The 23,963-nt window shown below is 42.6% G+C and overlaps 1 protein-coding gene and 1 long non-coding RNA gene across 2 annotated transcripts in view; both read left to right on the top strand.

Annotated features, from left to right (window-relative positions):
• The first annotated feature begins 562 nt into the window (after nt 1–562).
• The window catches only part of LOC125895347 (uncharacterized), a 38,812-nt gene continuing 15,411 nt past the window's right edge, over nt 563–23,963 (top strand). Inside the window, exons 1-2 of the long non-coding RNA XR_007450170.1 lie at nt 563–1,168; nt 6,538–6,665. This is a non-coding gene — a long non-coding RNA (uncharacterized LOC125895347). The remainder of the gene's footprint in view (nt 1,169–6,537; nt 6,666–23,963) is intronic.
• On the top strand, nt 1,163–4,585 carry mafaa (v-maf avian musculoaponeurotic fibrosarcoma oncogene homolog Aa). The gene has a single exon (XM_049587086.1). It carries the CDS (start codon nt 1,528–1,530, stop codon nt 2,461–2,463), a length of 936 nt encoding a protein of 311 aa, XP_049443043.1. The 5' UTR covers nt 1,163–1,527; the 3' UTR covers nt 2,464–4,585.

The following is a 23,963-nucleotide window of genomic DNA, read 5'->3' as shown; positions in this document are numbered from 1 at the left end:
CATATATGAATATGTTGGTGATTAAAACGTTTAGCATTTGATATGGATTAGAAGGGGTTCCTGTTGCATTAAATCATTAAGTCTAAAAATATTCACTTTTAAGTCCTTATGAATGCATTAATTGATAAATACCACGAATTAACAACCTGGATGTTCTTTCCTCGTGGAATCTAAACACATGCTGACAGCCTCATTACATAACTGACACGCAGTTTTGAAATGATGAAAAGTGTTTTCCTCTCTTCCGAGTACAGCTTTTTTCTCTCTGAGAAACTCCAGGAGCTCTCATCTTACTCCGCTCCGCCGTGCAGTAGCATCTGCTCGGTCACTAGAGGGGGGGATCTGCTGCACCTGTTCTCCCTGCGCGCTCCGCTCCACTTCGGCTCCGCTCGGCTCTGCTCGGCCGGCCGCTGCCAGTGTGGAGGCTTGTCTATAGGAGAATGCAAATACACTGCTGTGATCTCCTCCCATTGGCCCGTCACACCTCTGTGTGGGAGGGTCGCGGGCCACGCTGTCTTTATAAGAGCAGATTGCCTTCCAGCGCCTCAGTGACACTGCTGGTTGCACCGTGAAGCTCTTAGAAACAATTTTAGGGCAGTTAGAGAGAAAACCAACTGGAATTTATCACCTCTTGCATAACATTAGACACAGTCAACACGTAAGGTCAGCGCGCCCCGCTGAGGGGGGACAGGACCGTGGGGACCGAAGCTGTCAGTAATCTGCCGCTTGTGTAAAGTATTTGGACTGACCACAACAACAGGGACCAGACTCTCCTGTCCCTCAAAGTAGGACCTGCAACTTCAGACTCATCTCAGATGCAAATTAACTTTGAAAACTTCTGCACGTGTCATTCCATTTTGGATTCCCGGGACTTTTTGGCACACCTTTACGCACGCCTGCGCTGCGCACCGTGACTGTCACACACTGTCTGATCTGATTGTGTGAGAAACTTTTAATCCGGGCCATGCTGCAGTGACTTCAGCACACAGCCTGGGACTTCATGATCAAGTTGTAAACAGCAGCGGGCGAAGAAGGATGCTTGGAAAATATTTATAACACAGCGAGCGGAGGAGACGAAGTCTGTTCTTGTTACTTGATCGAGCAGAACCGAGGACAGTAAATCACAGGGAGGCAAGTGGGCTGCAGAGGTGAAGCGAGGACAAGACAGGTTGGTGTCTCCAAATTCACCGGGCTCCTGTTTCAGCCGCCCCGGGGGCTCCTGGTATTAAAGCGTGCATTTGACCTGGGATAAGTTGTCAACAAGAGCAGCGAGCGGAGGCAAACTGGCAGGTGTACAAGTTCATTTACATGCATACGTATATTCACGCCACTATATATAGAAGTTGTCTTAGGGGCGAGCAGCCTTAATAAGTTTCTCCACCCACCCGCCGGCCCTGCAGCAGCTCTGTGCACCGGGCGTGTGCGCGTGTCTATATATACACCATACAGGCTCTTCGCAATCTGTATCCGAGAGGGCTGCCCGCCGTCGGTTTGGCTGTGAGGGCAGGAGTCGTCGCATGGACTGACATGGCCACCGACCTCGCCATGAGCGCAGAGCTGCCAAACAGCCCTCTGGCAATCGAGTACGTCAACGACTTTGACCTTATGAAGTTTGAGGTGAAGAAGGAGCCACCGGAGGCCGACCGCTACTGCCACCGCCTCCCGTCGGGCTCTCTGTCCTCCACCCCGATCAGCACACCCTGCTCCTCCGTGCCTTCCTCGCCGAGCTTCTGCGCTCCGAGTCCGGGCGCGCAGCCCAACCAGAGCCTCACCAGCGGGGTCAACAGCAGCGGCAGCAGCAACAACAGCAGCGGCAACAACAATCACAGCAACGCGGGCAAGCCTCAGCTGGAGGACCTGTACTGGATCCCCAGTTACCAGCACCACATCAACCCCGAGGCGCTCAACCTGACCCCGGAGGACGCGGTGGAGGCCCTCATCGGTAACGCGCACCACCATCACCACCACCACCAGGCCTACGAGGGCTTCCGCGGGCAGCAGTACGTCGGGGAGGACCTGTCCGCGGCCTCGGCGGCGCACCATCACCAGGGCCATCACCACCACCATCACCACCACCACGGCCACCACGCCCGCCTGGAAGACCGCTTCTCGGACGAGCAGCTGGTCAGCATGACGGTGCGGGAGCTGAACCGGCAGCTGCGGGGCTTCAGCAAGGAGGAGGTGATCCGCCTGAAGCAGAAGAGACGCACCCTAAAGAACCGGGGCTACGCGCAGTCCTGCCGCTTCAAACGCGTCCAACAGAGGCACATGCTGGAGACCGAGAAGTGCACCCTGCAGACCCAAGTGGAGCAGCTGAAGCAGGACGTGGTGCGTCTTGCCAAGGAGAGGGATCTTTACAAGGAGAAGTATGAGAAGCTGGCCAGCCGGACCTACTCTGCCGGTGGACCCGCGAACACGAGAGATCCGTCCGGGAAACAGGCCAACAACGAGTTCTTCATGTGAGAGACTGATGATTTGTAGCATAGACTCTGAATTACAACCCCACCTTAACACCCTTGTTACATTAATTTATATTTTTCTGCGTTTGTATTTTGTTTACAGTTATTCCCTCGAGAAAGACTTAAAAACAAATACGCATTAGCCGCGCACAAACGTAATCCGTGTGTGCATTTTGAGTCTTAACGATGTTTTGGCAAAACTTCTGTACGCTCACTACAACCTGTCAGGTGAGCACATGGGATCACTTAGCGTGTAGACTTTTCTCTGGTGCAACAGAACTGGTCAGATGTCTTATTGAACCAATCACACCACATATAACATGACTGTCTTAATAATTCAGAGTGAGGGATGTTTTTTTTTTCTTTTTTGTGTTTTGTCTTAAAACTGGGGGAAAGAATGTTTTTTAAAAGAGACAGATTGGACTGAAATAGAAGCAGAAAAAGCAATACACCGCCTCTCCTCTGGCTCCAGAAAACTCAACAGACTGTGTGAAAGCGAGGCGGTCTGTGATGCAGAGAAGAGACCTTTCAATATTGCAAGTCTATAGTTTCCCATCCCTATTTGCAACCCTGCATGCAGGACATGTATGGTAACCTCCAGTCATCTCCCAGAATCCTTCCACATGTATGGAAAGCATGGCCCATGGTTCTCTCCTCTTCTAACGCTTCTCCTCTTCCTCCTCCTCCCTTCTCCTCTGCCATCAGTAAGGCCTGGGTATGCAAAAAGCCACACAAATGTTCCCTCCCATGACCCCCCGAGAGGTGCAAGGACTGCGGACAAAAATGCAAAACAATCTGCTACTGCGTAAAAATGGATGCGTCTTTAACTGCTATTTTCAATCAATTTTTCTATTGTTTTAAAAAAGAAAAGAAAATCGACAAAAAGAGATTAACTGAGCCAGATTTTAGACTGTATTTATTTCCACCTGTACATAATGTGTAGAGAAAAAAAAACAGTTAACTGTGTTATTTTACCTTTTTCTCTTTTTAAAGAAAACTGCTTTTGTTGCTTGGATTATTCGAAATGTCTTAATACAAATGTTTGTATGTTACAGCATGCAAATCGTCTATGGTATCCTCCTCCTCCTGAACATGTGTAATGTCAAAGGCAAGCCTATACTGCACTAAGAAGAGATCAAACTGGACAAACATTTTGTTTTCTACCGATAGGACCTTTGATCTGTTACTCTCTAAAAACCTGGATGTAAATTTGATGAGGTGAAAGCTTCATTTATTAGATGGACAAGGACTGCATTCGCTGCTAAAACTCTATGCACCAACCTGATGATTAAAAAGACTTAGTTTCATGGTTCTTTTTTTTTTTGTTGTTGTTTTTTACTTTATTTGTAGACGAGAATTTTTAGGGCCTGCGGCTTTATTGTGCAGCCCGGTGTCTTAATAATAAGATCTTGATAGGAGGATGCTTGATTGTTTGAAAAGAGGAGACTTTGCCTGTGGTAGAGCTTACTGTTCTTGGAGTAACTCGATGCATTATTCTGTCAACAAGAAATCCCTGGTTCGTGTGTTTTCTGCTGCCTAGATATATGTGCAATATTGTGCAGAAGTGTCCGACGCTCAGACTACCTGTTGGATGGCGAAAACTTGCAGGAAGAGAGAGGCTGAGATTATAACATTTAAATCCAAATGCATCAGAAAAACATGTTGAAAATGCAAAATAAATGTGAATTTTATATTTTTATTTGTTGCTCTCCAAATGCTCGATCTGTTATGGGAGCCAAAAGAACAAAAACGATCAAAATCAATCTTGCAACACATCTGCAAATTAATCTTTTCTTTAAAACAATTAGGTACCCACTGTCTCCCTGCAGTAACTTTGTTTTAATTTGATTTTTTTAGGTTTGATATGACCTCAAATTTTAGTCATTTTTACAAAAGCAATTACAGCCTAAAAAATCCTAATTTGATTTTAAAGACTGCGACAAATAAACAGGAGATAAAAAGGAAAGTAAACTTCTGCACAGTGCTGTTAATGTATATCTGTACATATAATTTCTATATTTATTCAATGAACGTGTCCTAACGTGTCAACAAGTGAAAAACCTACAAAGTGGAACGTTGTTGAGAATCTTGTTTTCATAATGTTTAATAAAAAGTTCTGTCCCAAATCTGTCAGACTGCCGCTGCCGTCATTGTTAGCAGAAAAAGGTTTTATTTTGAAAAAACAAACAAACAACAAAACAAGAAGGCTTCCTGCCTCTAAATTATTGAAGCTCTGGCTTTATGTAAGAATGGCATGAATATGTTTCTTATTTTAGGCCAGCTGAACCCCGTCGCAACAATGTGGCTTTAAAAACACACATCCCAACTGCCCGTTAAATACACTTTTTATTTATAACATTAATAACTATGATAGACTAAATGATGATCATATTTGTGAACGAAAATTTAAAATAAAAAAAGAAAGAAAAAGAAGTTTGACACAGGTACGGGTTTCACCTGCATCAACTAACATTTTTACGATTTATAAAAAATATATAGGTTTTAAAATATATAGGCTATTAGAATGATAACAGCATAATGTTAATATACCAAATGAATTTTATTTAATAATGATAAAGGATCCCTTATAATGAGCTGTAACGAGCCATGTTGACGCGTGTCAAAAAATCACAATGTAATGAGGATTTTACAGGGAATGTTTATTATTAATATTATAATTACTGTGGTTATTATTTTTAAAGGCGGAGAACAAAATACAGCTTCGTTTCAATCCCTTCTTTAGTGTTTTCTCTAATTATTTTTTTTCTTCCTCCTGCGACTTTTTATTTTTTAATATTTATATATAATATAATATTTATAATTTGTCTCTGTGTATGAGAAGCACCAGCCGCCCTGCTCCTCAGCTCCGCTGCCCGGCTTCGGCCGCCTGTCAGCGGGCCTCTGCGCGCTCCATCAGCCGGTGATGGATGGATGAGGCTGGCCTGCTCTGTGCCACCACCGAACAGCGAGGCAGATGAGCTAGACTCTCTTTCTCTGTGTGTTTTGAAGATGTCCGTAGGGCAGCTTCGGATGATACCCTCGGTGTCCACTTTGTGTGTGCGCGCGCTCGTGCCCTAAACTGCATTAAGTGCTCTCTCCTCCTCCTTTTCCTCCTCCTCCAGCGCGGCTTGAGACAGATGCCACCCCGCGTTGGTGCTGATGTGACACCGCCTGTGTCAGGCCCGGTGGGTGGTGGCTCACTTTAAACACATATCATAACTCACCGTGAATGAGTGTGTGACTGAGAGTGTGTGTGTTGCGGGGTCACGCACGCGACGGCCAGTGGACGGTTAGATGTCAATATATATATATTAAAGTCAGTGTTACAGTATTTCGTCTGCAAGAACGTAGTATGTTGATGTTTGTAGCTGTGTGTAATCTTAATATTTTTAAATACTTAATTTTAACAACATGTCAGCCACGAAAATGTGTCAAACTGAGATGTAAAAATTAATAATTTTTCTTGCAGGCTGTCATATTACCTTAGTATAGGACTCCCCAGACTGTTGAATGTAATAGTTTTATTTGTTTAAAGTCTTTTAGGTGCTTGAATAATAGTCACTAAGTGTGTGTGAGTGACAGAGCCAGAGAGACAGGTGTGTTTTAGTTAATACCCCTTCCTCTTTCCAAAAAATATAATTATTAAAATCTTCATTTGTTTCCTTGCAACACATCATTTCAAACACTTCTGTCCCATAAAATTATCTGTCAGCACAGCTGTTAAACCTTCATGTTGTCACTTACATTCCGCTCCTATATTTTCTCATACACTTACTCACCTGTATATCACACACCTGTGTATGCTTGTGTAGGATCTAGTGTCTATGCAATTCACCCAAAGCGCCTGCCATGCTACTTCAAGACATTACATTTCTTGCCACGATCGTTAAAGTTTGACTATCTATCTGTCTGTAGTGCTTTTGTTGACCAACTTCAAAAACTAATTAAATTGCTTAGTGATTAATTTTTGGGGGGGGGGGAGAAACACAGCTCTCACCTCAAATTTAAATTTGCTCTTAATACCTTTTTCCTCCTCCTCTTCCTCCTCCTCCTCCTCTCTTTCTCTCCCTCCTTTCAGCCTCTCCATCACTCTCCTCCTCTTCCTGTTTTTGCTGACTCAGAGGAAACGTTGAGCAGTGTGACAGCCATCACCTCGCTGAGAGTCAGAGAGAGTGTGTGTGCTCAGAACACACACAGATCGAGACGGTATGCAGTGGAATGAAGGAACAGACATGTGCTTTGTGCGTGTGTGTGTGTGTGTGTGAGAGAGAGAGAGAGACAGAGAGAGAGAGACGGAGAAAGAGATCACCATGACTACACTGTGGGCTTTTCTATCCATAAATCAGGGCAGAGTCCATCTGAGCTGCATCTGAGAAACAAAACAAGTGAAGCAGTGAGAAGGATGGGGGGGGTAACGTACATAGAGAGAGGTGCAGTGTGTCTCTGGCGTCTGGAGCTGCTGCTGCTGAGATTCAACACAGTCAGCGTCTCTTCGGCTCAGCTTACCTACAGTATACCCGCACACACACACTCACACGCAGACACACACACTTATAAACAGAGAGTCCAGACAAACAGTGTGGAAGCAGCTCACAGCTGATAGATCCACATCCTTTTAATAAGACTGATAATAACCTCAGCCTCCACCTCCTTTACCTGTTGTTGTTATTTTTGTTGTCAGGGCTGGATTATCACCAACAACTGCCCCCAGAGGAAGAACTCAGACCCCCCAGAAAACCCCAAAACATGAACGCAATACCAAAGTGACATCTCCTATCATCACCTATGTTGTGACCCTTTCTTATTGCAGTTAATTATTAGTTTATTATTAGTTAATTTTTGCTCTTGTGGTACATATTCCTAAATATAGTTGTGTCTAACCAAACACTAAACTGGCTGACACACAGAAAAAAAAAACATTGATAGCACTGGGTAAAGCACTGTATTCACTTTTTGAGTCTGTAAATTATATGTGCAGCCACTTTCTTACACTTAGTTTATTCTGGATCCAGTCAGTGGGGTGCACCGGGACAAAACTTCTTTGTCTTTTTTCCAGAGGAAATCATGTAATGCTGTCCTGCAGACCAAAATGAAAACTATGATGTTGCCTTGTACTCTACAGCTCAGAATTAAAGGCAACATCATGTTAACCTTCCACCGCCCTGTAAGATATATCCTAATTTTTTTTTCAAGTTTTAGGAAAAGATAAGAAAAGAAAAAAGGACTCTGTCAGCAGTGGGGAGCATTTTAGGTGTAATTTGTCAAGATATTAAGAGATTAGGAGCGCTGAGAAGAGCAGTAGTGGCAGTAATAGGCTAGTAGTAGTTGCAGTGTGACAGTGTGGGGGGGAGGAATGTACATCCTCCCTACCATTCATTCACATCCCCTCCTCTGTCACTCTCCACTGCCTCTGCTGCATCTGCTGAAGCTTTGCTAAGCTAGCAGTTCTAACAAGTCACTCTCTGAACCACCGTTTTGGCCGTCACCATCACTGCTTTCTATGGTGGCCTGTGAAAAAGACACTTTGTGTTGCTCAGGAGAAACCTACTACAGCTGTAGATTTAGCATGACTGTCAGATATACATCTAAGTGTTATCACAGCTGAAATGTGCCCTGTTTAAAGCTGTAGTTGGTAACTTTTATTAAATTATATATATATATATATATATGTATACATACATACAGATAATCACAGATAATCTGTGAAAAAAATCATATTCCTCTGCATGCCTTGTAGTCAATGTTCCCTCTAATTTAGAAAACTCCTGAGGAGACATTCAACTCCTCTGATCTTGAGCGACTGTGGGCGACTCAGGTCAGCATCACCATTCTCTGCAAGTCTAGTTCATGGCTGGAGTAAAAGTCTGTGATCACCTCTAAGAGATCATGAGCAGTGCATGCCTTCAGCTGAACGATGCCACCAAACACAGTTTTGTAAGTGACATCATTCTCCTCCCTGTATTTGATAAAACATCACTAACATTTTGTGCAGTGTTATGTCTGCGTTCTCATCAATTATCAAAGTATGCCATGGGGCGTTTTGGATACTGCACATAGTCCCTTCTGTACAACTGCAGTGATTGCCTCTACAAATTCAAAGGTGTAATTTCTGCCTCTCCAGTGCTCTGGGATACTCACATATTTTGCCATGTGATTGTGAATTTGTTGTACAGCTAGCATCGATGCATTCATTTGGATGTCAAGTAGAACATCGTCAATGAGAATTTTAACTTGCTCAGGATCTGACTTTTTCTTAAGTAACAGTTTGTTTCTCTTCTGCCGTTCCTCCGTGCTCTCTTGCAGTAAAGATCCAATCCCAGGCCCCTGCTTGCGTCGCTTTACAATTTCCACAGTATTTAAATGTCCTTTTGTTCCAACATGTAGCTTAGGTAGTCTAGTTTCAACTCACTCCACACTTTCCCCTCTGAAAACTCGCCTTGTTCTTTTGCTTCATTGCACGTCTTGCAAACTCCATTCTTGCTTGAAAAGGAAAAAATATTGCCGAGTTTCACCAGTGGTGTTCGCTCGTCTGTTTGTATGTACTCCGACAGCCACTCCACCTTAAACGACACGCGTTTTTTCTTATAAATTCCAGTGAACGAAGTGCCACAGCCCACACGTTTAGCCATAGCTGCGATGCTATGGCTAATGGCTAACAACAAATAAGACAACAGCGAATACCCAACATAATGCCATTGATTGACTGTCAAGCTAAACAACCGTTGCAGGTATTGGCTGGGCAGCGCCTGGTGGGTATGTTTTTTTAATCATCACTGACTGACAGTTCACTGTCATCTGTCACTCATTGCACAGACAAACGCCCACAGTGGAGTACGTATTTACTGTTCAAGTCACAAGACAGCACATATGAGGAAAAACAGAAAAAACTGGTCGGGGATATTTGAGTGCACAACTTTTCTGTTATCAGCGCAAAGAGGTGGGCAGCAGTGCACAATTGCGCAGTAAAACAGCTTAGAGGGAACAGTGCTTGTAGTGCTTCTAATGGCCTCACTGCAAGTGAACTAATGAAATCAATCAGAGCCAAGGAGTCTCTAATGCAGCTGCTGATCATGTCAATCACTGTTCATGATCTGTGGTCTGTTTAGCTGTAAAATAAGAAAAGTTGGTCAGGCCGGTTGGCCGTGCTTGGTGCTTAGGTCGACTATTTCCAAAATGGCAACCAGATGATAAACTTTCTCATATTACAGCTAAACAGTACACAAAATATGTATCTTAAAACGTTTGAGGTGAGAAAAAGGCAGGAACAGAATCTTGATTCATATTTTATCTGCACTGCCTAGTTTGACAGTTTGACCACAGATCACATGCGGTGATTGACATGATTGACAGCTGCATTGGAGACACCTCAGTTCTGATTGGCTGTGTTTGGTGCGCCATGGTTTGATTCGAGCAAATGCCATCAGAAGCAGTAGGAGGAGGAGGAGGGACATGACTTTTTTCTGTCTCTTGTACTTCTTTCAGAAGTGACAGTTCAGCAAATATGACATGAAGTTATTCTCATGGAAGTCACCAACTGTAGCTTTTATTTGATTTTGGAGGCAACAAGGTACTCACAGGAGACATGGAGGATGGGAGGTAGAGATGGTCACTAAGGGCCCAATAGCAGATGTTTGCCCCGGGGTCCCCGAGCAGGTCAATCTAGTTGTGGATGTTTTTGTTCTCTCTTTCATCTAAATTAAATTCTCATTTAGCAGCAGGAGGTAAAGGGCAGGCATGCTTTTATTTAGAAAAATTGGTCACTGTATAAATAACATCCTTTCTGGTGCCATTCAGGCCTTTTCATTTAGCAGAAACCCACTTGGCTTCATACAGTGGAGGTGTTCTCCAGTTAGGCCCGCTCCCCAGGGAGGTGTTCAGCTTTAAAAAGTTGTCACCCTGCGCAAAATGTAATCGACATTTTTGATAAATCACCTGCGTGCTGTTAACGCTCACGGGGTATTAATAATTATTACTTCTGATCTGGTGATTGAGTTAGTGACCCGGGGCCAGGAGCCCCCACAGAGCAGGAGGGGGGGTGGGGGGGGCACCACACCGTCGGTCCCTGCCCCGACGCACCCAAGAAAGCAATTTGGCACTGGTGGCGGCGTGCTGCTGCTGCGACCCCTGAGCACATGCCCTCCCTCCATCGGCTTCATACTGTCACACACACACACACTGAGACACACACACACACACTCTCTGACACGCCGCATGCTGAGTAGACAAATTCAAACATGCTATCACAGGAGAAAATATGCCCAAACAGCAAATCTAACCTTGTCCCGTGCTTTGAAAATACAGTAATAAACAAACCTAACCGGCAAACAAACAAATAAATGAGACCGGTGGGATGATGTGCTGATCTCTAAACAAGGAGGAGGAAGAGGAGGGGTGGTGTGTGAATCACACTCTACATTTTACCTGAAAGAAGGTAAAATGTGCCATAAAGGGACAATTACCTCCAGATATTCTCTTGAAGGTATTTAAGCAGAATAACTGTTAAGTCATTTGCATTATCACAAATAACCGTACAAGTGGTGTTATAACTCGATATTTATTGTGCTGCAGATTGTTTTTGAGCTTTTTATATCTCCTTAATGCTCAGAGGCAGTTTTAGCTCGTTATTTGTTGCCAGGAATTCACTTACAGAGAATTTCCTTCATGTTATTTTATTTCCTGTTGACGGTGGTCACGAGGCAATTTACTGAGTCAACCTTTTAACAAGGGGTCGAGTTCCTGCTGAATCTCTCAAACCACCACTATCACTTCCATTCATGTTTCACTTCCCCGTGTGTGTGTGTGTGTGTGTGTGTGTGTGTGTGTGTGTGTGTGTGTGTGAGAGAGAGAGAGAGAGAGAGAGAGAGAGAGAGGGAGAGTGTGATTCAGCATTTTGACTGAATCAACCAGTCATTATTTTTCATTATTTTTTGTCTGAATAGGTCACACAGGCCTTTTTGTTTTGATAATAGTTGTTGGTTTGTGGCTGCGGTTTGTGGGCAGAGGGATCACACACACACACACACACACACACACACACACACACACAGAGTTATGAAAGTGCATACACATGCTGGTGACCAGATGAGAGTGTGCAGTAATGCAGTGCGGAGGACTGTCCTCAGTGGCAGTGGAGGGTCAATCAGCAATCAATTATTCCACTCAGCCTGGCCTGCAGCCATACCACAGACTCACTTCCTGCACCACACACAGACACACACACAATCAAAGACACTGCACACTCATGTTCCTTCAGTCCCCAGTTCATATGTATCCCTAAAACCCCACACATTTCTGTATGTCACCAATAAAAGTGCTTACTTCTTCTATAAAAGTAACCAAGAATCCGCACAGTTCACTCTCAGACAAAGAAAAACACAACATACTTTTGTAAAAATAGATGTTAATCATCTAGAGATTGGACTCAAATGCAGACCCAACACAGGATGACTGTTGCTCATGTCCATGTCAGTGTTGTGCAGAATCTGCATTGATAGGTTGACTACAAAATGTGACAGAGACACTCAAACACACCCTGACCCTGAAACCATTTGTCGAAAGCACAAATGAACTTTTTTGTCTGATATGCAGCTGACTGCTGATTGTTCCAACCCAACTGCCAGACACAAACACTAACATCTGATGACTCTTTTGAACCTGGGATTACGTCCAGTGGTGGCCTTATTAAATTCAGGGTTCCCGTGGATCCTTAAAAGGGCTTAAAAGGCATTGAATCCATCAATCTAAAAATAAGGCCATAACTGGTATTAAAATGTCTTAAATCAATATATCAGTGTCTTGAAAATGCTAAGATGTGGGAGAAAAGATTTTATGAATCTTATTTTTCTGATGTATTATAAAATCTCTAAATAATTTGTAACATCTATTTGTTTTAAAGACAATTTCCCAGTGCCTCTTGCATTAATGTAAGGCAGGATAGTGGAACCAACAACATGCATATTTTGCTTCTGGCTGGGAAGCAGAGGATCTACTGTTCGCTAGCTAGCTGTAACTGTACCCTTCATGACATGGGGAAGTGCAAATTTGACAAAAATGATCTACTTAACCAACATTTTTGCAGCTTGGCTGAAACCGGTAAAAGGCAATGCATACGAGACTCAGTGTACTTTATGCAAAAAGGTTTTCACACGTGACATGATGGGAATCGCAGCTGTGTGGAATCCCCCGCAAGTGAAGAACACAAACTGCCAAGTCACGCTTTATTTTACAATAAGCATTTGGGCAAAATTGTCCCTTACCCTAAGTAATTGGTATCGGTTCACATGGTTTTCTTCAACTGCGGTAACTGTTAAATTGGTTTCAAATTTGATTCTGAGTGGCATAAAAAAAGTCTTAAATCTAACTTGCTTTAAGGTGTAGGAACCCTATAAATTTCTCGCTCTCCACATGTGCTCTTCTTATGGTAAGTATGATATGATCTAAGTTGAAGAAGGACTGTGGTTATGGCAAATAAACAATGGTTAAGGTGTGGTTAGGATTAGACATATAAAACACTCAAGGCTGGGAGCTGGAGCTGGGGTGTCTATTCCTTCTGCATTGGCACTCAAATTTAGCATTCATCGTAAACCATAATGTGCAGAATTTTGCAATATGAACATAACTCATAGGATGAAGCACTTTGTTTGCCATGTTTTACTTGAGTTAGGTGTACAAAACAGCTGAATATTATAACTAGATGTAGACATGAAAAACACTGCACTCTGACACCAAGTGACAATGTCTAGGGCTGAAAAATAAAGCCAAAGTGCTAAAGTGCCAAAAACTGCAGTTCCTCAAATTGCCACTTGAGGCTGGCTCCAGAAACAACAAGTCAGTCCCCCTAGACCCCTATATTAAAATGCCAAATTTTACAGCAGAAATAGACATGTTTACATCCTGGTACAAAAAATGGTTTTGGTTGCTACAGCTAATGTTTTATAAAACTCACCCGTTTAAATGTTATTTTGGCATAATTAAGGGCGTGGCTGCTTTGAGTTACTGGGGGCTGTCCATTGACAAGTTGCTACTGCAGCTACAATGTTGGTTTGGAAATGTGCCATAGCATAACCCCAGATTTGCAGAGTATAGGCACAGCGATAGCTATCACTATTTCAGTGTGTTTGTAGTTCATGAAAGTTATTTGCTCTGTTTTGGTCGCCTGTTCTGTGTTTGGTTTGACTAAAAGACCCTCTAGGCAGAGGGACATTCAGTTTTCCTGTAATTAAATATTGTTTTAATGATTTTAAGCTTGTTTTTAGTTAGCGAATATTAGTAATGGCATTATCACAGTTAACTATAGTTGTAAAGGTACCGTACTAATCAAGCTAGCAGCTAACCAGGGGCGGAAATCCCGGGGGGGACAGGGGGCACATGACCCCCTCTAAAGTAAAGCTGTACCCCCCTAGACTAATTTGAGACACAATTAATAATTTTTGAACAATGCAGTAGTATTTATTAAAAGCACAATGTAAGCGGTGCTCATTATAATTGCCCAATAATGTGCTATTTAAATCTTAAAAGATTTAGTCCCCCCCCCCCTCCCCCACCCTCCCCATTCCTAGTAGTGGTATATCCCACACTCTTTCCAACCGGCGGGGCTAGCAGCCGTTAGTACTTGGCAGCAGTAGCAGTGTGTGGCTCGACCCGCTGCCCACATCGCGCATCGGGTAAGATGTACACTCACACAGACACACTTTAACTTACACAAGTTACAACACATCCCATTTACTGTTACAACAAGCCCCAGGCCCAGGCTGATAATATAAACTGTCTGCAACATTTCTTCTGCATTGTTCAAAAGCCAGAGTTTAGTAATAGTCAGAGAGGACAGGAGAGAAAGAAGAGGGAGAGGACAGGACAAGAGCAGTCAGTGGCGGAGCAGCTCGTATAGGTACCTGTCTGTAGGCTTTCCACCTGTCAGTGAGACAAACATGAAAGACGTGCATGTTTTCTCCGTTTACGTAATGGCATAAATATTCACACTACTGCGCACGGGGAGACAGAGACCTGCTCTGCTCCAGATACACTCAGCACCTTGGACAGCACGGCGCACCTGACTGTTGTCGATGTGTACATGTTAATTTGATTTCAAACATTTTGTTTTAAATCTGGACCTGTGCAGGTGGACTCAGTCAGTGCTAAGAAAGGTCCTATGTCTGCCTGTTGGAGAGATAGAGAGAAGATTAAAGCGTCAAATTGTGGTAAAAGATGCTGTATAAAAGACAGGCTACAACTTTTTTTCCTTGTCCCCCCCTGGAATTATTCTCTAAAATGTTACTGTTTATTGTCCCCCCCAACTATGAAATGGGATTTTCGCCCCTGCAGCTAACAGTTGGGTTATCCCCACACTCTTGTTCAAATATGTTCACTTCTGGCTCCAAAAAATCCAAAATAGCAACGACCAAAATGTCAAACTCAAGGCTCCAAAACTGAAGTCCACAAACCAATGGGTGACGTCAGGGTGGCTATGTCCATTATTTATACATGTCTTATGTCTTAAACCTGCTGCAAAAAATGCTTTATCAGTAGTCTTTACACAGTGCTTTCACAGCTTGTTGACAGAAGCTCAATGGGTCTATATGTGCCACTAAAAAGTTGATACCATGATGAACTACCCCTCTAAGGTTTTCCCCCTAACTTTGAAACACTATCTGCAGACCAACAACTGTTCAGCCACTGGCACCTTCAGTCTTCCAGTCTGTCCTTTACTCTCAGCAGGACTGTATAAATGTCACAGTACATGAAGCCAAACCAGGTTTTAAACACAGTCATGTCACATGTAGCCCAGGATCAGATTTTCTCTCTGAGTGACTCCTCTTTAGTCCTGAGGGTGGATCTCTGTTTGCTTGGTGCCAAACAGACTCTCACAGCTGACATGGGAGTGCCAGTCCCATGCCGCCTGCTGTCACGCACCCTGTCACCCTCTGCACCCGCAAAATGCCACACAGGCACTCATGGTGGCGAGGACGGTGCAGCTGCAGAGCCAAAGTGACTGAGGTGTCACTGAGCCTGACACACACACTCAGGACCTGGACCCAGAGGCAGACACACACTGTCCGGACTGATGCACATCTAAAAGGTAGCTCCCCCTACAGACAGAGGGCCAGTGCGTGTGTGTGTCTTTAATGCTTGTTAACTGTTTGTCATGTTTGTCATACAGGAGAACATTCAGGCAGGAGTTTGGATTGTAAAGGAACATCCAAAAAAAATCCTTCTCCACAAGATACTCTTTTAGAACAAGGTCTGATGATGCATTTCCTGCCACTTGTGTAATCAACGCTGGTACAGCAGATCAAAGAAATATTACATCGACAGGTAGCACATTGTTTTCTGATTGTAATCTGATCCCTCCAACGCTTGCTGAGGTGGTCTGGGATGTATTTGATCACATATCTTTTGTAGTGTTAAATGCTAACGTGTCCTCATGTGTTCACAACAAGAACTATGTCATCAGTGCAGGATGTAGTGGTTGTTTTGGTGACAGTGCCCTAATGCTCAATAACTTGCCCATTTTTCGATGAGTTGGACAAAGTGTTGAATTCTGCTAACAGCAATATCTCCAGCTGTACCGATACAACCGCTAATGTGACTAGCAGCATGCTAGCAAGAGTGTGGACATAATAACTGTGTTCAGGGCCCTTTGACCTTTGAGCAAAAGTAACACAGGCAATAATGAAATCTGAACACAGTTGGTCAGCTGGAGATGCATGATAGACACAGATGTGAAAGAGGATGTGTCTCTGCGACCCACTTGTGTTCAGATCACCAAAACGTATGTAAATACACAAAACATTCTCATCCCAACTTGTCAAATATCATCGCTTTGTCTGTGGGCTTTCATGTCTACATATTATGTGCCAGGTCCTCCTGCATCTGTTGTTGACGTTTCTGTATGCTGTTTCAGTTGATGGTTGTTGAATGCATTGTCTCTTTCAAAATACACTTCTGTTTTCACAGGAAATGTACAGTTTCCGCTCGTTAGATGCATAAAGTCTTTTTCAACGCCTGTAAAACACCTCATATTTATGTTTCTTTCTCTGTGCAACAAAACATGCGGTTAGGTTTAGAAAAACCGTCCTGGCTTGGCTCAACATTCACACGAGAAGCGAACAGAAGGCTCCTGGATGAAAGTCCTAGGTTTGTTGGACCATCCACCTCTTCTGCCACCTGCCTTTTAGGAACTTTCCAGCTCCTTATAATAGGTTGTTACCCACAGCGTTACAAACTAGCGCTAGCCGGTGCTTTTTATAATGCTGCAAAAGGTGCCTTTGTGCATCGGTATCTTACACGGATGTCCACTAAAATAGCGCTGTTATTTGACGATTTCTGTTGGTGGCCATTGCTCCAACAACTGCTGCCATCCGGAGCATATTATACCACCACAAAAGGTGCCTTTGTGTATCTGTATCTAACACCCAGATCACTGACGAAGTGGCATTTGACAAGTTCAGACACCCAGTTGATAGTGCAAAAGCAAGCGCTTTCATCAGTGGGCCATAGGCTCAGTCACCATTGCGTGCTCACCTCATGCTGTGAGAGATAATGACAGACATTTGTTTCAATGAAAATCTTCAAAGTTATTATTTTAAGGTATTTGTGTGGTTCCTGCATCAAAAAAAATCTGAGATGTTAATATCAAGTCAGAGGTCTGGATAAGAATGTACAAACATATCCTGCATTGGTTGCTGGTCAGGAAAACATAGACGTGTTGTTTTAACCATGTGAACAAATAGCCAGTGCTGCCGATTTTCTAAGTTTAGTAAAGTTCTACATGTGTTGGCAGAAGTTGGGTGTATGGAACTCATAAAAGTTTCCCTCAATTAAATTTACAGAAGGGTATCACAGAAGGAGACGCAGAAAGTGAGTATCTGACAGACTGCCGGAGTAACAGAAAGCGACGGTACAACGTACTCTTTCTTCTGAGATGTAACTTAAACTGGGGTACACTCAAAGCTCCCACCTTATAAAAGCATGTCCTCATTTAGCCTGTTTAATACCGAGCTTCTGTGGGAAGAGAAAGACGAGGAGAAATAAACAGAATGAAGAAGTGTTTGTGGTGAAGGAGTGCAGACTCAGCGCTGCCGCCGGTGTGCGGAGGAGACGGAGACGGAGTGCTGAAACTGTCATGGCACCCCTCGCTCGGTGACAGAGAGGTGTGAGCCGTCACAGAGGAGACGAGAAGGAGGTAGAAACAGAGAGAAACTAAAGGGAGTTAGTGAAAGAGAGGAGCTACTTGTCTGACATGTTGCCTTTTCATTTAGAGGTATTTTTTGTGGTGAGAGATGTTGGCAGTTTGGGGCCAGCTGTTCTATTCTTTCTGTCTCTTACTGATAATGTTCTCTACTTTCACCGCTGCTGTTGTTGTGGTAGTTGTTGCTTTTGTTACAGGCTTTATTGTTCTGTTTTGGTTCGCTGTTTTTTGGGTAAATTCATTCGCTCCAGTGTACAACTTAGTTCAGGTTCTTTGTCAGTTCTTTGGTCAGATAATGGTAATAAATGCTGCCACTATCTTTCTTTTCATATTCTCTTTGAAATGAGAGCCAAACAATTCTGTTCACTCCGTATTTTCTATCTAGATTGACGGGGATATCTAGCTCCCCCGGGGATGCAAGAACATCTTCAGTGATATTCTCTGAAAAGTTTAAATATAAAATCACAGTCTACATATACAAGATATACATATACAAGATATAAACTGTAGGCAGAATAGTTGCAAGTATACAAGCTGTGGCACAAAAATACTATGGTGTGTGTAAAGGACTTGTTAATAACTTTTATACATTTGCCATCCAATACATCAAGGAGATCCTGTAGAACCTGCCTCATGGTGAGATACAGTCATCAAAATATTATGGAAATTAACTTATTTTAAGTTCTGCTTATTCCCTTTTTCTAGAACTTTCATTTGTATCACAAAGTTATCACGAGCAGTTAAAGTTTGCTCGGTTCACATGGAATTGTAGACGTTCTGACTTTCATGACTCTGAGCACCTTTAGGCCTTGTTCTCTGTGCTGACTTTAAAGCTACAGCTTGTAACTTTTATAAAAATAACTTTTGTCATATTTGCTGAAACTGTCACAACATCCAGACGTACATGAGACAGATAATCTTTGACAAAAATCATGTTCCTCTTCCTCCTCCTACAGCTTTTGATGGCATGTGCTAGAATCAAACCACGGTGCACAAAAAACAACCAATCAGAGCCGAGGGGTCTCTAACGCAGCTGTCAGTCATATTAATATAATTTGTTTCTAGCTATAGTGTATTATTTAGCATAGTTAGCTAATGCTATGAATGCTGTCTCTGCATTGTGGTGCACACCAGGGGCAGAGCTAGGACAGAGCAAGACTAGGGGCTAAGCCCAGAGAAGCCAGAATGTGCACACTGATATTTTGGGGTGTTTCACGTGCTGATTTTTAGGTGAGGATTTAATTAATCTTACTGCATTGCATAACTACTGTCTACTGCAATCAATACTTTTCATTAATATTTTAATTTTCAATTACATTTCACTCAGTAACACCAACACAATGTCTTTCTGAAGTTGCCTGCTGTTCCTTCTGTTACCTCTGCTCTCCTTTACTCCTGTGCGCTTCTTTCTTCTCAACACTTTTTCCTCCCTTGTCCTTCTTCCTCCACTTTCTCCTAGTTTTCACACCTTATTACCGCTATTATACTGCTGTTCTGCCTGGAGGAGTAGGTAGATTAGTTAATTTTACTATATTGTATGTAGGACTGGGTATCGTTTGAAAAATTACGATACCAGTACCAATACCAGTACACTTAAAGTGATACCGGTACCAAATGAGTGGTAACTTCATTCGATACCTAGATGAGTACTGTTAGTAGCTAACCATTAGGCTACCTGAAGTAGTCGATCGCTGTGCTTGTGTATTGGACAGTGTATGCTCTCAAGACGCAGCTTTGACACAGTGCAGCTATCCACCCTCAAGTTCTCTCCTTGTTTGATTAGATGCTTTTTCATCATGCTATGCTACATGGGTCACCTGTTTTTCCCAAAATAATTTTTCCACATTTTAAGCACTTGCCTTTGTCAGAAGCCTCTGGCATGTAGTTGAGCCATTCTTTGGACTGTTCTGGACGCATCTCGACACAACGCAACACACAACGTGCTCCCTGACTTGAAAATCATCACAGAATTTTTCTATATCTGTGTACAAAAAGGATCGAATGAAGTACTCGTTTGAATGGAGTAGTTTCGCTACTACTTAGTATTGGATTATTATCATTATTATTATTATTATTATTATTATTATAGCCAGATTGCTGGCTAGCTCAGGCTATGACTCTACACTGTTACTCAAACACACAGTCACGTCCACACTTCAAAACACAGTCAGTTCAGAAAACATTAGCTAACGTTAGCTAAGTTAGTTAGATAGCCAGCAATCATCAGTCAGCTATGACATATCACCTTATTTCACTTCTGCTAAAACACAGAACCTCTCACACACTTTAATACACTATCAAATCAGCTAAACAGACAATGATAAAGGCGATGATGACATGTATCCATCCACTTATATCACCTCACGTTGGTGAGGTAGCCAGCTACCATAAGCTAATATTGCTTGCTTGCTTGCTAGCTAGCTGGCTAGCTAGCTAAGCTAACGTTAACCGCAGTTAACTTAATTAACGTTAGCCTAGGCCTACAACTTCGTTTTTTCGCACAAACCTGAAACTGTCCCGGTCCGTTTTTGACAGGCTTCAAGTGAATGTGAATCACTTTCTGTGGATGGTGGCTGCCGCTGGCTTTTCTGGAAATATGTTCTAATATCCATTTTTAGGTAACTAGTCACACAGCAACTAGTCACATCCTGTGTCCCACTTGACTACACACAACAGAAACTGTTGTCTCGCACGTCACTTCAAACAGGCTGCCTGTCACTAGTCTCTCGACTATCTATCAATCAATCAATCAATCAATCAATCAATCAATCAATTTTATTTATAAAGCCCAATATCACAAATCACAATTTGCCTCACAGGGCTTTACAGCATACGACATCCCTCTGTCCTTATGACCCTCACAGCGAATAAGGAAAAACTCCCCAAAAAAACCCCTTTAACGGGGAAAAAAAACGGTAGAAACCTCAGGAAGAGCAACTGAGGAGGGATCCCTCTTTCAGGACGGACAGACGTGCAATAGATGTCGTACAGAACAGATCACTAGACTAGACTCCTTGCTGCCTACACTTCTCAGGGATTTTGCCATTGGCCAACGCGTTGCAAGCCATGGGTTGGATTGACAGATAGATTGGCTACGGGAAGCATAAACAACATAGCATTCACAAATGTTAGCTATTTCACATCTTTGCATTGACTTTATATGTAATCTGATTGGGAAATAACACAAAGTAAAAAAAAAAAAAAAACAGGCTAAAAAACACCGGGGCTTTGGAGAAAACACCCATGTTAAAATGAGGCTTACACATTGATCATAAGCATAGCCTAGATATTTTTCTGACCAAATACAGACTTTAGATGACATTCAGTCAAGGTACTTTGTGGCAGATAGCAGACACACACAAGCCTGTGACAACATAACTACGTCAAGGAGTGACTTGGCGATAATGTAGCTTGTCATGATGTTCTGTTGTCTAAGTTACCAACTACAGCATTAAAGTTGAACATCGCAGTTTATCTGTAGTTTATATTAAGCAAAAAAAAAAATTACCTTTCAAGCAATATTAACCCATTTTTAATAGTCACCTAGATAATTTTTCACATGTAAATCACCATAAAACACTTTTTTATTGTGATGGCAAAGTTCTAGTGAAGGGGGAAAAAAATGAAACAAAATCCACACGTTTCTGTTCCATGAAGTCCTCACCATTAGATCGGAGCCATGCTCAGGCCAATAAGAAGGTAATCTGACTTTTATATTTTTATTTAAATGTGTATTTTATTTGATTACAATGCAAGAAATTATGGTTTGCAAGTTTGTGGCTCAATATGCTAACCCAGAAAATTTAGTGTGATGGCAGAAATATGTCAGAACACATCCAACCTGTGGAGAGATGTTACACACAACAAATACTGCCATTGCTTGACAACACACATATTCTGCAGATTTTCAAAATCAGATCATTTAACTGACTATCACAGAGAGGAGAGTGTGAGTAGAGAAACCTGCCTGCAGTGAAAACCTGCGATCTCTTGGTGCAACACTGGATCTCAGTCTTGTGGTGTTGGATACTCACTGTACATCCTCACCTTCATCAGTACCTCCTACAGTGAGTCTTTATGTTGATTCCACCACCTGTAATTCTCTGTGGTGCAGATCAGCAATTGAGCATGGTGACATTCACACGCAATCAGCCTGATGAGCGGTTGGACACAGATTACCCCCCCCCCCCCCCACCCCCACCCCCACCCACACACACACCCACCACCACCTGCCAGCAGGTCTCGGTCAGATAGGCCTCCATGAATAAGTCATCCTCCACAGTCCACTCACCTGCCCCTGTTTACATGGATTAAATTTGCATGGCCTTTATTAACATTTAAGGACAGACGCCAAAAACATTCTCACCAACACAAAGCCTGAACTATGTCAATGCTCTAATTCGGCTTAAATCATGGTTCTCATTTGTGCATCTGGTGTGAATAGATTGTCACAATTACGTGTAAAAGTGATAGTGAAAGTGATCAGTGAAAAGCTCTGACAAGGCATAAGTATAATTTGGGGTGGAGTTCAATAATTCAAAGATAAGCCACTCTAAATTGTAAGTATTTGGATTCGGATAAAATTCTGAGTTTCCATCTACTTGCACACTTTCAGTTCTTGGATTTTGCCAAAAGGGGAAGTAATTAAGCACATTTACTCAAACAGAAAAAAGTAGTTCCCTTACAGCAATGACCCTGTGAACTTTTCAGTTTTTACTGACACCCGAAAGATGCAGCTTGGCATGAAACATCTTCAGGCCTACAAAGTCTGTGATCCTTGCCAACTTCTCTCTGGGCTGCCCTTGCTATTTTGACCTTTGGTCATCGTCCAGCTACTTTATTACTTAAATACACATTTCTGATTTCTATCTGACAACCATGTCCACTTTATACAGTGACTTTGCTTACATGCACACTAATATTCCACTGTTATTCTGAAAATAATTTGATAAAGAATTTGATACATACAAGTCATGTAAACAGCATTTTCTGTTTATTCCAAATTGCGCCTTTTTCCAAATGTATCATTTTGCGATTTAGACATGTGAGATATGCTGGTTTTATTTGGGTTTTAGAAGCATTCTTTGGACATGTAGGCCTATAAAGACCATTCAAACTGAAACCAAACTCTCTCTCACAATGACTATGTTTACATACACATGGAAATAAGTATTGTCTTCTTTTCATTACCTTAGATTAGCCCTTTATATCTACATAGGGAGTCTTTCTCTATGGAGATTGCCATGTTGCACCACCATTTTTCTACAGAAGCTTGGAACAAACCAAAGACTGCCTCTAGATAGGGCCATTCGCATTATTGCATCGGCCGCTGTAGAGGGGCTTGTTGAGCCCCTCCTCAACAAGCAGAAATGATCTGGTATTCTAACATGAAAACACTTTATTCGGTTTTTGTATCATTGGATTTGTTTGTTTTGGAGAGAAAGAGACCTCTGCAGATAATACGGCTCCCCAGTAAAAACCTCCTGAACAATGATCAATCAATCAATAACGTATTCATCACATGGAAATTGTACAAAGACAACTCCAGTGAAATGTGATCCCATCAGCTCCTTTATCTTGTGCAGAGTAACATAGTCCTTTTTTGTGTCTTCCTACATCGTTGACTGGCTAATCCATGCAATCTGTGGCTTCTGGTTGTGGAATAATTTAACTGTCCTCACATCCACACATCTTGACCTCAACAAGATGGCTGCAGGGTCACTTCTCCTGATCATGGCAGCGCCACACTGCAGCCATCTGTGCACGGTGTAATGTTATAGCAGTGATCCACAGCAGGACCAGGAGCACCTCACAATCCCACCAACACACCAGTCCTTATTCACTGCAAAGCACACACCTCCTCTCCTTCTCTCACATCCTCTGCTCTATTAGATCACCATATAGAAAAAGAATCACGAGGTTAAAGGCCACTGTTTAGCCAAGTATCCCCAAATCAAAGGATATTACGGTTCCTGCATGCCCATTTTCTTCTATTATTTTTATTCTTGCCCTTGAACCTCTTGCTTGTGCCATATGGGCTCAAAAAGACATACCTGGTATTAGTGTTGGTGGCTATGAGTTTAAAGCCAGCCTGTATGCGGATGACTTATTATTAACATTAGAGAACCCAAAACATTCCATCCCACAAATCTTAATATTGACACATTTGGACAGTTTTCCGGCTACAAGGTTAACTACAGTAAGAGTGAGGCCATCCCGCTTAATCATCTTACTTTTCAGTCACATTTGGACACGGCCCCCTGCAAGTGGAACTCAAAAGGCATGAAATATTTAGGAATTAAAATTCAATTCCCTAT

This window comes from Epinephelus fuscoguttatus, linkage group LG10, assembly GCF_011397635.1.
Source record: "Epinephelus fuscoguttatus linkage group LG10, E.fuscoguttatus.final_Chr_v1".
Taxonomy (NCBI): Eukaryota; Metazoa; Chordata; class Actinopteri; order Perciformes; family Serranidae; genus Epinephelus; species Epinephelus fuscoguttatus.
This window is presented reverse-complemented; position numbering and strand designations above follow the sequence as displayed.